Source organism: Macrobrachium nipponense, chromosome 11 (genome assembly GCF_015104395.2).
Source record: "Macrobrachium nipponense isolate FS-2020 chromosome 11, ASM1510439v2, whole genome shotgun sequence".
Lineage (NCBI taxonomy): Eukaryota > Metazoa > Arthropoda > Malacostraca > Decapoda > Palaemonidae > Macrobrachium > Macrobrachium nipponense.
This window is the reverse complement of record NC_061087.1, coordinates 27,868,508-27,884,630: the sequence shown is the minus strand read 5'-3', so window position 1 is coordinate 27,884,630 and position 16,123 is coordinate 27,868,508. Positions and strand designations below refer to the sequence as shown.

Sequence of the window (16,123 nt, the reverse complement as noted above, 5' to 3'; positions counted from 1 at the left end):
TGACTTTGGATTTTACTTGCTCTCTCTCTCTCTCTTCTCTCTCTCTCTCTCTCTCTCTCTCTCTCTCTCTCTCTCTCGGGCCAATCTGTAAATAGCAACTATTTGAAATCATAGCAGAATTTAATGTTTCTATTGCTCGTTATAATCTCATAAAAGATATATATATATATATATATATATATATATATATATAATATAATATATATACACATTATATATATATATATATATATATATATATATATATAGTATATATATATATATATATATATATATATATATATATATATATATATATATATACGTATATATATGGGTTTGCCTTTCATTGAAATTTCCACCAAAAAATCCCTACACCCGAGCATACGCAAGCACTCCCCCGCCTCCCTGCCTGCGGGCATGCAATGCGTGCTTGCGGAGAAGAAAGTAGGGCATTTGGGCATTTTCATAACGCCGTCCACGCATGCGCGTGTTCGCTCGTCAGCGCGCGTGTATCCGTGCGTTCGTCCGTTCGTTCGCACGCCCGCGGGAACTCGGGTGGCACCTATTCAAGGGCAGATTGAGAGAATCGGAAGAGAGTGCCAATAGACTTGGAGGTGTTTCATGGGAGACCATCTTGTACGCCCTCCACAGCCATTTCCGTTCGGGGTGTTCCTGTGTCTTGTGTGAGTGAGTGTCGAGTGTTCGGACGAGTCTGTGGTTATCTATTGAGTTAAACTAGTGATTATGTATATATATATATTATATATATATATATATATATATATATTTTTATTTATTTGTGGCTGTTCTATATATCCAGACTGTGAGAATTTAAATCACTTTTGAACTGTTTTTCAAAACATTTTACAGAAATCTTTAGTGGACGAGTGATATATATATATATATATATATATATATATATATATATATATATATATATATATATATATATATATATAATATATATATATATCTGTGTGTATAGTATATAATATGCCTGCCTTTTCATCTCAATATTGTGAACATATAGATTATTCTGGTGCTTTTTTCAAACGATTACAGAAATATATAGCGGCAAGTGCGATTCTTAGCATAAAAATGGTGACAGTGATTCGTGAAGTGGTGAAATCACACTGTGATTTGTCAAAAAAAAAGATAAGTAACGAGAAGAGAGTGAAAATAAAATTGTAAAAACTTGAAAGAAAACAAATAAAACTTCTATTTATTACCAGGAAAACTCTTCACATTCTCGCGCGCTCGAAGGCTGAACATGAATCACGTGATCTTGTGACGTTTTTGAAAGATCGAAAAATCATTCATCATTAACTCCCAGTTCTAATAATATTTATTTTCAACGTGTCTTGTCAATGAAAAGCTATTTTTGCCATATATACACACATACATAAATGCATAAGTAGATATTTTCGTATTTGTTTTACATATGTTTAATAACCTCTTACAGTGATTTCAATGCCGTCGTGCAACATATCAGATGACAATGAGTGCGTATAAATCCTCAAGCCTGGATCACTTATAATAGATATATAATTGGAGAAATATTTTAAAAGCCTCCATTGTACTCAAGAATAAAAATGACCGTCACAATAACAACAAAAATGGTAAGTTTTCCATTGAATCAATATGGAAATTGTGCTTTCTTATATTTTGTCTTTTTAACGCCATGACGTTTTCATACGAAAGCAAACTACGATATCAATTAGTGAGGATTTCGGTCAGTTGCATGAAATTCTTCTGTATTGGTTGTATGTTATTTATATATAGAAAGGTAATTGCTGAAAATATCGGAGGATACTGAATTTATAGTATGCCTTATCTCTCGTTCTCTGTCTGTCTGTCTCTCCCTCCATTTCTTCCGTTTCTCCTCCAATCTCTCTCTCTCTCTCTCTCTCTTCCATTTCTCCCGATTCCTCCCCCCCATCTCTCTCCCCCATTTCCCTGTGACCTATCTTTCTCTCTCTCTCTCTCTCGCTCTCTCTCTCTCTCTCTCTCTCTCGCTCTCTCTCTCTCTCTCTCTCTCTCGTCTCTCGCTCTCTCTCTCTCTCTCTCTCCCCCCCATTTCCTTTGACCTCTTCTCTCTTTAATAAAAAATAATTTGTTTAATAAACGGACAACATGGTTTCGTACCCGGAAAAAGTACACAAACCCAACTGTTAGTCCACCGTGAAAACATATTCAAAAATATGAAAAGCGGAAATGAAACAGATGTGGTTTATTTAGACTTTGCAAAAGCTTTTGATAAAGTAGACCATAATATATTAGCGAAGAAAATTAGAAAACACAATATCGTGGATAAAGTAGGAAGATGGTTAAAAGAATTTTTACACAACAGAAAAACAGATAGTTATTGCAAACGACGAGAAATTCGGATGAAAGCCAAGGTAATATCCGGTGTGCCGCAAGGTACGGTGTTTAGCTGCAATACTGTTTGTTATTATGATTGAAGACATAGACAATAATGTTAAGGATTCGGTAGTGAGTAGTTTCGCAGATGACACAAGAATAAGTAGAGAAATTACTTGTGATGAAGATAGGAACGCTCTACAAAGAGACCTTAACAAAAGTATATGATTGGGACAGAGGTAAATAGGATGGTATTTAACTCTGATAAATTTGAATCAATAAATTATGGAGACAGAGAAAGAAAGCTATATGCATATAAGGGACCTAATAATGAGACCATCACAAATAAGGAAGCAGTTAAAGACCTTGGTGTGATGATGAATAGGAACATGTTATGCAATGATCAAATAGCAACTCTGTTGGCAAAATGTAAAGCAAAAATGGGAATGTTGTTACGGCACTTCAAAACAAGAAAAGCTGAACACATATCTGCTTTATAAAACATATGTTCGTAGTCCACTTGAATATTGCAATATGATATGGTACCCACACTATCAAAAGGATATTGCACAAATAGAGAGTGTACAAAGGTCCTTTACAGCTAGAATAGAAGAAGTTAAGGACCTAGACTACTGGGAAAGACTACAATTCTTAAAATTATATAGTCTGGAAAGGAGAAGATAACGCTACATGATAATTCAGGCATGGAACAGATAGAAGGAATAGCAGAAAATATCATGGAACTAAAAATATCAGAAAGAGCAAGCAGAGGTAGATTAATAGTGCCCAAAAAATATACCAGGAAAAATAAGGAAAGCACACAGGACATTAATCCACTACGCACCAGCATCGATAATGCAGCGTCTATTCAATGCGTTGCCAGCTCATCTGAGGAATATATCAGGAGTGAGCGTAGATGTGTTTAAGAATAAGCTCGACAAATATCTAAACTGCATCCCAGACCATCCAAGATTGGAAGATGCAAAATATACCGGAAGATGTACTAGCAACTCTCTGTAGACATTAGAGGTGCCTCACACTGAGGGACCTGGGGCAACCCGAACAAGATGTAAGGTCTGTAAGGTAAGGTCTCCCTTCTATTTCTCCCGTTTCTCCTCCACTTTTCTCTCTCTCTCTCCCTCTCTCTTTCTCTCTCCTATTTCCCTTTTACCTCCCTCTCTTTCTCCCCTCCATTTCTCCCGTTTCTCCTCCACTTCTCTCTCTCTCTCCCTCGCTCTCTCTCTCCCATTTCCCTTTGACCTCCCTCTCTCTCTCTCTCTCTCTCTCTCTCTCTCTCTCTCTCTCTCTCTGCCATTTCCCTTTGACCTCCCTCCCCCCCTCTCTCTCTCTCTCTCTCTCCCATTCCCCTTTGACCTCTCTCTCTCTCTCTCTCTGCCATTTCCTTTGACCTCTCTCTCTCTCTCTCTCTCTGTCTCTTTCTCTATGCATTGACACCCTTAAGTTCTCCTACCCTCCTAAATGTGTCCTACCTCTTGTCCCACAGAAGCCTCTGGTGATGATCCTCGTCCTGGCAAATCTCTCTGAACAGAAGTCCATAAGACGACAGCTGGAATTCCTCCCTTCCACTTTTCGTAAGTTCCGGAAGAAGGTATTTCATTCATTAGAAAAATATTAATTCATAAGCTCCTCTCCCATATAACTACATCAGCTGCTCAATATGATATTTGCAGAGCTTTGTACAGACCTATAAAATAACTGTTTATAAGCTCTCCTATGAGACACATCTCTATCTCAAGATGTTATTTGTCAAGCTATTGTAAAGCTTTATTAGTTGTTTATGAAAATTGGCTGTCTTTAACTACTTCGGCTAAAAGTTGTGAATCTCGTCATAATTTTTGACAGATATATATTAAAAAGCACTTGTATTTTCCTAATCTGACCTAGCTGATAAGGAGAAAGCCTTTATAAACAGAAAATATACATAGCATAATTTTATCCTCTGTTCATTTAGATATGAAACCGATTACACGCGATACAAAATGTAACTAATTATCTCCGGCCCACAGCTTCAGCGCCTACAGATGATACGTCAGAAAAACCTGCAACTCGACTACCCAAAGCAGGACATTCTGGCCGCACGTCTGGAAATGATGTAAGTAATGGATCTCTGTATAGTTCTATCTATGAGCTCAAAAGAACACCTTATTCTTGAATTTCCAGATACGCCATGATTCTAGATCCAGTTTGAAAACATTCTCTTTCTATGAGATGAATAAGTGATACACATGAGATCTATGCATCCAGCTCTAGATCCTAACGAAACTCATTCGCGGATGAAATAAACCAATCAATCACTCTTATACACAAAGGTATTGCCTCACCTAAAAGCTTAATTTATTTCCCCCAAAAAGGACCAACAAGAATCACCCATCTCGGAAGACGAAGCTCTCCCGTCCCTCTTGGAAATGTCAGCCATCAACCAGCTCTTGGAGTTTTTGACCAGAAACGCCACTTCTCTAGACTTCGACTTAGAAGCAGGCGCAGGAGGAGGGCCTTCCCAGGGTCGGGGTTCCTCAGGGGCGGACGCACTGACCACGGGCAACTTGAAGATCGATAAATTACTGGCTAATTTAGAGGAACCTTCTGAACGTAGCAAGTCGATCTGGATGGCGCTTCTCCAAGATCTTGGTAAGAGCCTTATTATTATTATTATTATTATTATTATTATTATTATTATTATTATTATTATTATTATTATTATTATTATTTTTATTAAGGAGTCCCTCTTTTAGACCAGTTTTATTAAAAATAATGGCTGTTTCGACGGCATGTAGCTTGCAGACGAGAATAATATAACAAGTAGAATAGAGAGGACTGTATACAAACTAAATGCCGTTGAGGCAGCAGTTATTATTATTATTATTATTTTTTATTTTATTTTATTTTATTTTTTGCTCTATCACAGTCCTCCAATTCGACTGGGTGGTATTTATAGTGTGGGGTTCCGGGTTGCATCCTGCCTCCTTAGGAGTCCATCACTTTTCTTACTATGTGTGCCGTTTCTAGGATCACACTCTTCTGCATGAGGCCCGGAGCTACTTCAGCCTCTAGTTTTTCTAGATTCCTTTTCAGGGATCTTGGGATCGTGCCCAGTGCTCCTATGATTATGGGTACGATTTCCACTGGCATATCCCATATCCTTCTTATTTCTATTTTCAGATCTTGATACTTATCCATTTTCCCTCTCTTTCTCTTCAACTCTGGTGTCCCATGGTATTGCGACATCAATGAGTGATACTTCCTTCTTGACTTTGTCAATCAACGTCACGTCTGGTCTATTTGCACGTATCACCCTATCCGTTCTGATACCATAGTCCCAGAGGATCTTTGCCTGATCGTTTTCTATCACTCCTTCAGGTTGGTGCTCGTACCACTTATTACTGCAAGGTAGCTGATGTTTCTTGCACAGGCTCCAGTGGAGGGCTTTTGCCACTGAATCATGCCTCTTTTTGTACTGGTTCTGTGAAAGTGCCGGCCATTCGCTTGCTATGTGGTTTATGGTTTCACTTTTCGTATTGCACTTCCTACATATGGGAGAGATGTTATTTCCGTCTATCGTTCTTTGAACATATCTGGTTCTTAGGGCCTGATCTTGTGCCGCTGTTATCATTCCTTCAGTTTCCTTCTTTAGCTCTCCCCTCTGTAGCCATTGCCATGTGTCATCGCTGGCTAGTTCTTTAGTCTGTCTCATGTATTGTCCGTGCATTGGTTTGTTGTGCCAGTCCTCTGTTCTGTCTGTCATTCTCCTGTCTCTGTATATTTCTGGGTCTTCGTCTACTTTTATTAGTCCTTCTTCCCATGCACTCTTTAACCACTCGTCTTCACTGGTTTTCAGATATTGCCCCAGTGCTCTGTTCTCGATGTTGACGCAGTCCTCTATACTTAGTAGTCCTCTCCCTCCTTCCTTTCGTGTTATGTATAGTCTGTCCGTATTTGCTCTTGGGTGTAGTGCTTTGTGTATTGTCATATGTTTCCTGGTTTTCTGATCTATGCTGCGGAGTTCTGCCTTCGTCCAGTCCACTATTCCTGCGCTGTATCTGATTACTGGCACTGCCCATGTGTTTTTTTGGCTTTTATCATATTTCCAGCGTTGAATTTTGACTTGAGTATCGCCTTGAGTCTCTGCATATATTCTTTCCTGATCGTGTCCTTCATCTCTTGGTGTTTTATATCCCCTCCTTCCATTATTCCCAGGGATATTTTGTATCCTGTCTTATCTATGTGTTTGATGTTGCTCCCATCTGGTAGCTTTATCCCTTCAGTTCTCGTTACTTTGCCTTTTTGTATGTTGACTAAGGCGCATTTTTCTATTCCAAACTCCATCCTGATGGCCCCAGATACAATCCTTACAGTCTGGATTAGGGTATCTATTTCCTTGATGCTCTTACCATACAGCTTGATGTCGTCCATGAACATCAGATGGTTGATTCTGTTGCCTCTTTTCTTGAGTTGGTACCCGGCATCCATCTTCTGTAGTACTTTTGTCATGGGGATCATGGCTACTACGAAGAGTAATGGGGACAGTGAGTCGCCCTGGAAGATCCCTCTCCTGATATTAACCTCTGCTAGTCTTATTCCAGAGCTTGTAAGTATTGTATTCCAGTTGCGCATTGTATTTTTAAGGAAGCTGATGGTGTTTTCCTCTGCCCCATATATTTTCAGGCATTCTATCAGCCATGTGTGTGGTATCATGTCGAAGGCTTTCTTATAGTCTAATTATTATTATTATTTATTATTACTATATTATTTTTTTTTTTTTTTTTTTTTTTTTTTTGCTCTATCACAGTCCTCCAATTCGACTGGGTGGTATTTATAGTGTGGGGTTCCGGGTTGCATCCTGCCTCCTTAGGAGTCCATCACTCTTCTTACTATGTGTGCCGTTTCTAGGATCACACTCTTCTGCATGAGTCCTGGAGCTACTTCAGCCTCTAGTTTTTTCTAGATTCCTTTTCAGGGATCTTGGGATCGTGCCTAGTGCTCCTATGATTATGGGTACGATTTCCACTGGCATATCCCATATCCTTCTTATTTCTATTTTCAGATCTTGATACTTATCCAATTTTTCCCTCTCTTTCTCTTCAACTCTGGTGTCCCATGGTATTGCGACATCAATGAGTGATACTTTCTTCTTGACCTTGTCAATCAACGTCACGTCTGGTCTGTTTGCACGTATCACCCTATCCGTTCTGATACCATAGTCCCAGAGGATCTTTGCCTGATCGTTTTCTATCACTCCTTCAGGTTGGTGCTCGTACCACTTATTACTGCAAGGTAGCTGATGTTTCTTGCACAGGCTCCAGTGGAGGGCTTTTGCTACTGAATCATGCCTCTTTTTGTACTGTTTCTGTGCAAGTGCCGGGCATTCACTTGCTATGTGGTTTATGGTTTCACTTTTCGTATTGCACTTCCTATATATGGAGAGATGTTATTTCCGTCTATCGTACTTTGAACATATCTGGTTCTTAGGGCCTGATCTTGTACCGCTGTTATCATTCCTTCAGTTTCCTTCTTTAGCTCTCCCCTCTGTAGCCATTGCCATGTGTCATCGCTGGCTAGTTCTTTAGTCTGTCTCATGTATTGTCCGTGCATTGGTTTGTTGTGCCAGTCCTCTGTTCTTTCTGTCTTTCTCCTGTCTCTGTATATTTCTGGGTCTTCGTCTCCTTTTATTAGTCCTTCTTTCCATGCACTCTTTAGCCACTCGTCTTCACTGGTTTTCAGATATTGCCCCCAGTGCTCTGTTTTCGATGTTGACGCAGTCCTCTATACTTAGTAGTCCTCCTCTCCCTCCTTCCTTTCGTGTTATGTATAGTCTGTCCGTATTTGCTCTTGGGTGTAGTGCTTTGTGTATTGTCATATGTTTCCTGGTTTTCTGATCTATGCTGCGGAGTTCTGCCTTCGTCCATTCCACTATTCCTGCGCTGTATCTGATTACTGGCACTGCCCATGTGTTTATGGCTTTTATCATATTTCCGGCATTGAGTTTTGACTTGAGTATCGCCTTGAGTCTCTGCATATATTCTTTCCTGATCGCGTCCTTCATCTCTTGGTGTTTTATATCTCCTCCTTCCATTATTCCCAGGTATTTGTATCCTGTCTCATCTATGTGTTTGATGTTGCTCCCATCTCGTAGCTTTATCCCTTCAGTTCTCGTTACTTTGCCTTTTTGTATGTTGACTAAGGCGCATTTTTCTCTATTCCAAACTCCATCCTGATGTCCCCAGATACAATCCTTACAGTCTGGATTAGGGTATCTATTTCCTTGATGCTCTTACCATACAGCTTGATGTCGTCCATGAACATCAGATGGTTGATTCTGTTGCCTCTTTTCTTGAGTTGGTACCCGGCATCCATCTTCTGTAGTACTTTTGTCATGGGAATCATGGCTACTACGAAGAGTAGTGGGGACAGTGAGTCGCCCTGGAAGATCCCTCTCCTGATATTAACCTCTGCTAGTCTTATTCCAGAGCTTGTAAGTATTGTATTCCAGTTGCGCATTGTATTTTTGAGGAAGCTGATGGTATTTTCCTCTGCCCCATATATTTTCAGGCATTCTATTAGCCATGTGTGTGGTATCATGTCGAAGGCTTTCTTATAGTCTATCCATGCCATGCTTAGGTTGGTTTTCCTTCTCCTACTGTTCTTCATTACCATTTTGTCTATCAGGAGCTGGTCTTTTGTGCCCCTACACTTCCTTCTGCAGCCTTTCTGTTGGTGGGGGATGGTGTTTGTCTCCTCTAGGTAGTTGTATAGCCTTTCACTGATGATACCTGTTAGTAACTTCCACATTATTGGTAGGCAGGTGATAGGCCTGTAGTTACTGGCTATATTTCCCTTACTCTTGTCTTTTTGTACTAAGGATGTTCTTCCTGTGGTCATCCATTTGGGTGCTTGGTGATTTGAGATACAATGCTGGAGTTGTTATTATTATTATTATTATTATTATTATTATTATTATTATTATTATTATTATTATTATTATTGTTATTATTATTATTATTACTATTGGTCTGTATTTTAAGAAGACAAAAAGCTGCTAAATATCTTAAAGAAAACAGACTTCCTACGACAAAATTCTAATTATGGATTTTTAATTTCAAGACTTGCAATCACATACGTGGAAATTCTGACGCAGTACAAGTAACTGCAAGAAATACTGAAATAATTTTAATAGTAATGATCGTTGCTATTAATAGAATACATTGCAAATGACAATTACAATATATTTACTATTATCACATTGCTCAAGTGTCTACCTAACCTTAAAAAAATAAAAATAAAAATAGAAAAATGTTAAAATTTTTTCCCAGTGTCCAACGGCTCGCTGACCGAACTTCTAGGGAATTTCATTCAAGAGTCCGCTTCCCAGGCCAAGCGGGAAGACCCATCATTCCCTGGTCTGGAAGGGCAAGAAGACCTCCTGGAAGAGCAGCAGCAGCAGCAGCAGCAGTCCCCAGATCAGCCAGGGTCACCTGGCAGCCCCTTGACGCAGATGGAGGAGTTCATCCTGGAACCTCACTTGGGTCCTGCCATCATGCCCTTCCAGGTGAGTGCGGTCTCAGGTTTTGGTCTTTGTACCCTTTAAAACTGTGGCCATTGGAAGAAGACACACGAATAAAAGAAAAAAAAAACAGTTCAGCAAGAAGACATATAAATAAAAAATAATTTAGCAAGAAGATACATATCAATAAAAAAATGGCAAGAAAACACATATGAATAAAACAAATGAGCAAGAAGACACGTGAATAAAAAAATAATTTAGCAAGAAAATACATATCAATAAAAAAAAATTAGCAAGAAGACACATATGAATAAAAAAAATTAGCAAGAAAACATATGAATAAAAAAATTAGCAAGAAAACATAAATAAAAAAAATTAGCAGGAAAACACATATGAATAAATAAAACAGTTTAACAAGAAGACACATATGGATGAAAAAAAATTTAGCAATCAGACACATATGAATAAAAACAATATAGCAAGAAGACATAAACGAATAAAAAATACCATTTTATAAAGAATATTCATAATTCTGTTTTTTTTGTTTAGATATTTTAGGCAACAGACGACGGCCCTTATACGGTGATGCGTATGCATAGTGGAATAAAAATTTTTTAAAAAAGAATATCCATTAGTATGTCCAAGGCCCAAGGAAAATCGTGAGATTTTTTTTAGTGTACTATTTTATCTGCAGGAGTGTAAATCCAATTTTGGAATGAAAATCACAGTTTATATTAAATTATTGTTTTTTTGGTTACTACAAGTGTTATTCCCTTTACAATTAGTAATTACCACAATACAGGTACAAGGCAAAACGTGAGATTATGAGGATACTATCTTATTTGCAGGAGTGTAGACCCAACTTTAAGACGAAAATCTTTATTCTATATAAAATTATTGTTTTTTATACAAAAATGTCACGCTTTATTTCCTATAAGATATACGTCCTCGTAGAAAGGGTCATCATCTGAGCCTAATTTTGCCAATTGTCTATAAAAGCTAAAACAATTCATATTAATGATTATTCTTTATAAAATTGTTTTTCCATCATATGTTTCTTCTTCTAAGCATAAATTTCTCTGTTGTCTAAAACATCCTAAAAAAAAACCAATGATAATTAGGAGTGAAGAATTGAATAAACATCTAATTATCAACATCCACTTCTCCCTAACCTTAACATTCCCTACCCGCAGTTACCCGAGGGCTTCTTCGTGTCCTTCATACCCCGGAGGGCGTTCGGGGTAGTGAACGGCGTGGCCCGTCCTCCCCACGGGCACGGGTCCTTCTACAACTACCGCCCCCCCGGGCTCGTCGATGTCATTAACGCCCCGGCCTACGGGTACCACTTCCACGGTTACCGGAGGTTCGATCCAGAGGCGGGGCCTTTCGATGATAGCTACTTCTACGACGATGAGGATGAAGAGTTTGCGGTTGATGAGGAGGGAGAGGGAGCTGTTGATGAATAGCGGGTCTATGGCACTGTTGATGACTGTATCGATAATAGGGATATTCTGATGAATGTGCCAGCAATAAGGGCCTGGTGTTGAATAGCTAAACTATGGTACTGTTAATTACTGTATCGATAATAGGGATATTCTGATGAGTGCGTCAGCTATAAGTACTTGTTGTTGAATAGCGGGTATATGGTACTGTTGATGCATGTGCCAATGATAAGGATCTCCTGATGAATGCACACAGCGAGGACTTGTTGATGAATAGCTAAGATATGGTACTGTTGATGACTGTGCCAGTAACATAGATCTGATGAATATGCCAATGGTAAGAACTTGTTGATGATTACCGGCAATAATGACCAGCTGATGAATACACCAACGATGACCTGTTGATGAGAACTACCAATAAGAACCCGTTCATGAGCACTTAACAAAAATGGTCTTGCTGATGACCTCATCAACATTAATGACCAGCTAATGAATACGTTAGCAATATAGACCTGTTGATGAATATCAACATTAGTGGTCAACTGATGAATACCAGTAATAGGACCTATTGATGGAATGCACCAACAAAAAGGACTTGTTGATGAATACATCTAAAAAATACGGACTTTTTGATGATTTCGTGCTAGACGAACCTCTGAATAGTGATTAAAGATAAACGTTTGTAGTGACTGATACGCAACCAAGCTAATAAGAAATATCTACGCTTCTCTGACGGATATTAAGAGGAGAAATTTAGTGCAACAAATATTGACGGATGACCTGTCAAAAGTGGATATTGAAGGGTGTAGTGTATATACAACTACTCGCTTATGTATACACGTGCCTCTTTACAAATTGGCGAATCATATTAAGCATGATAAATATTTATTAAGTGTCTGAGGGGCGGGAGGGAAACGTGCAGTGTTTTGTCTGTGATTATTGAATTAATTGACTTAAAGAGGCTCAGCCAATGGCCTCTGAGTAAAAATATGTAAAATAAAGTGCTATGCATTTAATCTAATGATAAAATGTGCTCTATAGATATGAAATTTATTAACTAACTTACATTTTTCAGTTTCCCAAGCGTGAGTGTATATAAAAAAAATAATAATAATTTCCTTCGTAGGGCATTTGATTACGCTGTGTCTTTAGACTGAACTGGATAAATGTCAGCACGTGCTCTTGCTTAGAAAAGCGAGGAAGTTTTTTTTTTCAACGTTCCAATGAAACTGAAACTGATATTCTATTTATTAGTATTTTATTTAGGGAGAAGGTTGTGTAGAATGGCATGATTAAGCTGCGTTGATATCTTGTTATACTTAATTTAATATTAAAAAAAAAGTGAGACCAGCATTTGACATTTACGTTTCGGTGGATTGTCGAAGATGAAACAGAAGCCATCAGTGTTCGAAATGATTCAAGAAGCAATAAAAGATAATTCAGTCTTCAATTCAGTCATTCATCCTTTTTCTACAGCTCTTGCAAATTTCTCCTGAAATACATCATTAGTCTTGATATCTGCTACAGCGACGCTCTGTCTGTCTGTCTCTCTATATAGGTTTATGTATGCATGTATGTATATACGTATACTGTATATATATACATACATACACACACATATATAAAGAAACAACTCCCATGATATATGTCCACCTCCGCCCAGCCACCTAAAGCCCCCACCCCCACTGACAGTTTAAACCTACGACCCAGTGTACTTAAGTGCACACAAAAACGAAAATCTAACACGACGTAAAACCGCAAACACCTTTATAATTCTCTCGCCAGACGCGAGAAGAAAAAAATTGACTGTCTGTCAATCAATCAAAGCATCGTCGTTAAATTTACATATAAATAGAAGAGTCTGTATTCAAGTATCTCGTGATATAGACATCTTTATCTTTTTTTTTTTGGACAGGCGTAACTTCAGCAACGCCTTTACTAGGAGAATCGATGCTTACAAATGGCCGTGATCAACTTCAGTATAACCACGGTCGATAAAGAGCGCCCCCTCCCCTACTGCTCTCCTCCTACACACACAAAAGGAAAAATATGGGTACCTGAAGATATTAATTTACATAAGGGTTGCTTTACAGCACAAGTTGTCAAATGCAAAAATTTTGGTTGCTTATAGTATAAATACTTCTACTACAAATAATAATTAATCATAATAATAATAATAATAATAATAATTACAAATAATAATAATAATATAATAATAATAATAATAATAATAATAATAATAATAATAATAATAATGACAGACAGAACAGAGGACTGGCACAACAAACCAATGCACGGACAATACATGAGACAGACTAAAGAACTAGCCAGCGATGACACATGGCAATGGCTACAGAGGGTAGAGCTAAAGAAGGAAACTGAAGGAATGATAACAGCGGCACAAGATCAGGCCCTAAGAACCAGATATGTTCAAAGAACGATAGATGGAAATAACATCTCTCCCATATGTAGGAAGTGCAATACGAAAAATGAAACCATAAACCACATAGCAAGTGAATGCCCGGCACTTGCACAGAACCAGTACAAAAAGAGGCATGATTCAGTAGCAAAAGCCCTCCACTGGAGCCTGTGCAAGAAACATCAGCTACCTTGCAGTAATAAGTGGTACGAGCACCAACCTGAGGGAGTGATAGAAAACGATCACGCAAAGATCCTCTGGGACTATGGTATCAGGACGGATAGGGTGATACGTGCAAACAGACCAGACGTGACGTTGATTGACAAAGTCAAGAAGAAAGTATCACTCATTGATGTCGCAATACCATGGGACACCAGAGTTGAAGAGAAAGAGAGGGAAAAAATGGATAAGTATCAAGATCTGAAAATAGAAATAAGAAGGATATGGGATATGCCAGTGGAAATCGTACCCATAATCATAGGAGCACTAGGCACGATCCCAAGATCCCTGAAAAGGAATCTAGAAAAACTAGAGGCTGAAGTAGCTCCGGGCCTCATGCAGAAGAGTGTGATCCTAGAAACGGCACACATAGTAAGAAAAGTGATGGACTCCTAAGGAGGCAGGATGCAACCCGGAACCCCACACTATAAATACCACCCAGTCGAATTGGAGGACTGTGATAAAAAATAATAATAATAGAGTTTTGGTTGGTACTATACGAGTAACGACAATGAGTGAATATTATATTTCACTGACCACAACGAATGACTATTTTTATAAAGAGAAAAATCCCATGAACAATGGTTGGTCCTGTAATGGGAAAAATATTCCTTTAATTATTAGTGATTTATTTAGGAATTGATTCATCATCCTCCTCTAATATCTTTACACTACTATTGTAAGAGTGATTGGAGCTGTAAAATGGTTTCATTTTTGTTGTGGACACGAGTGCGTGGCAGTGTAGCCAGTCCCTTGTTTTGTTTATCTTTCACTTTGAGTATGTGAGCGCTGTCCTGAGTATTTCGTCTGCATTTTGGTAACACCAAAAAGACCATGTAAGAATCACGGATGCTCTCGTGGGAGAAGGAATTCAATCGGTCCATCCTTCATTTTTGGCTATTTTACCAAATTATTAATGCAAATCATTATCTATCCCTTGCAAGGGATCTAGTCCAGGGATCTAATCCAGGAATTCTGAAGACTAGGTAAATTAACCGAGTCCAGGAGACTAGGCCTGGGAGAAATTTGGCATGATGTAATGAGTAATAAAGAAACGAGCTGAGTACCATGAATTTTCTCCAGTACCCCTAAAATGGAAATCAGCACTTCAATTGCCTCCCAGTGGGAAGACATCACCTGGCCTCATCCGTAATAAGACCCATGCACACAAGGAATATCATGTAATAGCAGGTAGGACAGGCCTACCCTAATTCCCAGGCAGCGTAAAGGCCATTAGTCTTCATACCCACCGTGTCAACTATGACACAGTACCATTCTCCGACCCCTGTCTCCAGGCAAGAAGACTGACAACAGTGCATATGTATACTAATAATAGTATTATTATTCTCGTATATCTTAATGTCATGGTGAGGGAAAAATCCTCCCGTGACAGTCCTATGTCATGAAGCGAGTCTTAGAATTAATCAAAATTAAAATCTTTCTTGTAAGACTTGTTAGCCTGTAATTTAGTCCCCGACACACATCAAATGAAGACCATGGATTGACAGAAATACAGGACACTAAATCTACCATAGTCTCTGCTTAAAACTACAGTAACATAGGTTCATTTTCTTTGACAATAAAAATGGTTTGCCATAGAAAACGAAACAGCAATTTCCATTTAGGTAAATCTCGTCGCCGTGGCCACCGCCTGCTCTTCGCCCTACTTATTCAAGTGGGTATACGTGGTGCCACCTACCCTTTCTCCCTATCGCTTTTCGCCTATTATCGCCCGTCTAATCTGTGTTCGGCATTCATCCACTCGGACGCATGAAAGACGATAATGAGAGGAGAGGCGGATAGATGCGACGGGGGGAATTGACCGTTAGACCCAGCGACCGCGTCGAATTCTTTAAAAAAAAATATTCACGATTATTCCGTTGTTCTTCATAGCCGTTTGTTATGTGCCACGGATGTTTTCCAATATCCTCTGAAGCATCGCTGTGACGTCATTTGCGAGTTTACGAGAGGGTGATATGGAAACGAGCACTGATCGAGTGAGTGGTAGACAGGAACTCGACTTAAAGGATGCCAGGTGTCTTAGAGGGATAACTACCTTAAGTTTTCACTCAATCGAGAGACCCTTGGCATAGGCGAGGTCGTCGCGCCCATTATTTTGTGCCTCTATAGGTTTTCACTCCTTTTTTTTCCTTTCCTTCCTTTTATTTTATTTTATTTTAT

At 38.8% G+C, this 16,123-nt stretch overlaps 1 protein-coding gene across 2 annotated transcripts; it reads left to right on the top strand.

Moving 5' to 3' along the window:
- Positions 1–591: 591 nt before the first annotated feature.
- On the top strand, positions 592–12,737 carry LOC135221476 (uncharacterized). Of its 2 annotated transcripts, none has more exons than XM_064260350.1 (7): positions 592–665; positions 1,445–1,601; positions 3,848–3,935; positions 4,371–4,456; positions 4,716–4,992; positions 9,672–9,907; positions 11,056–12,737. In XM_064260350.1, the coding sequence occupies exons 2-7, from the start codon at positions 1,575–1,577 to the stop codon at positions 11,326–11,328; spliced, it is 987 nt and encodes a 328-aa protein (XP_064116420.1). In that variant the 5' UTR covers positions 592–665; positions 1,445–1,574; the 3' UTR covers positions 11,329–12,737. The 2 variants fall into 2 exon arrangements, with proteins under 2 accessions (XP_064116420.1, XP_064115632.1); XM_064259562.1 differs by having other exon boundaries at positions 619–669.
- The last annotated feature ends 3,386 nt before the right edge of the window (positions 12,738–16,123 follow it).

Bases quoted from the DNA above. Each gene is read 5' to 3' on its own strand.
- LOC135221476 (XM_064260350.1), top strand. From the start codon at position 1,575: ATGACCGTCACAATAACAACAAAAATG. The intron at 3,936-4,370 runs GTAAGTTCCGGA...TCCGGCCCACAG, and splicing joins ATTCCTCCCTTCCACTTTTC to CTTCAGCGCCTACAGATGAT. The intron at 4,993-9,671 runs GTAAGAGCCTTA...ATTTTTTCCCAG, and splicing joins GGCGCTTCTCCAAGATCTTG to TGTCCAACGGCTCGCTGACC.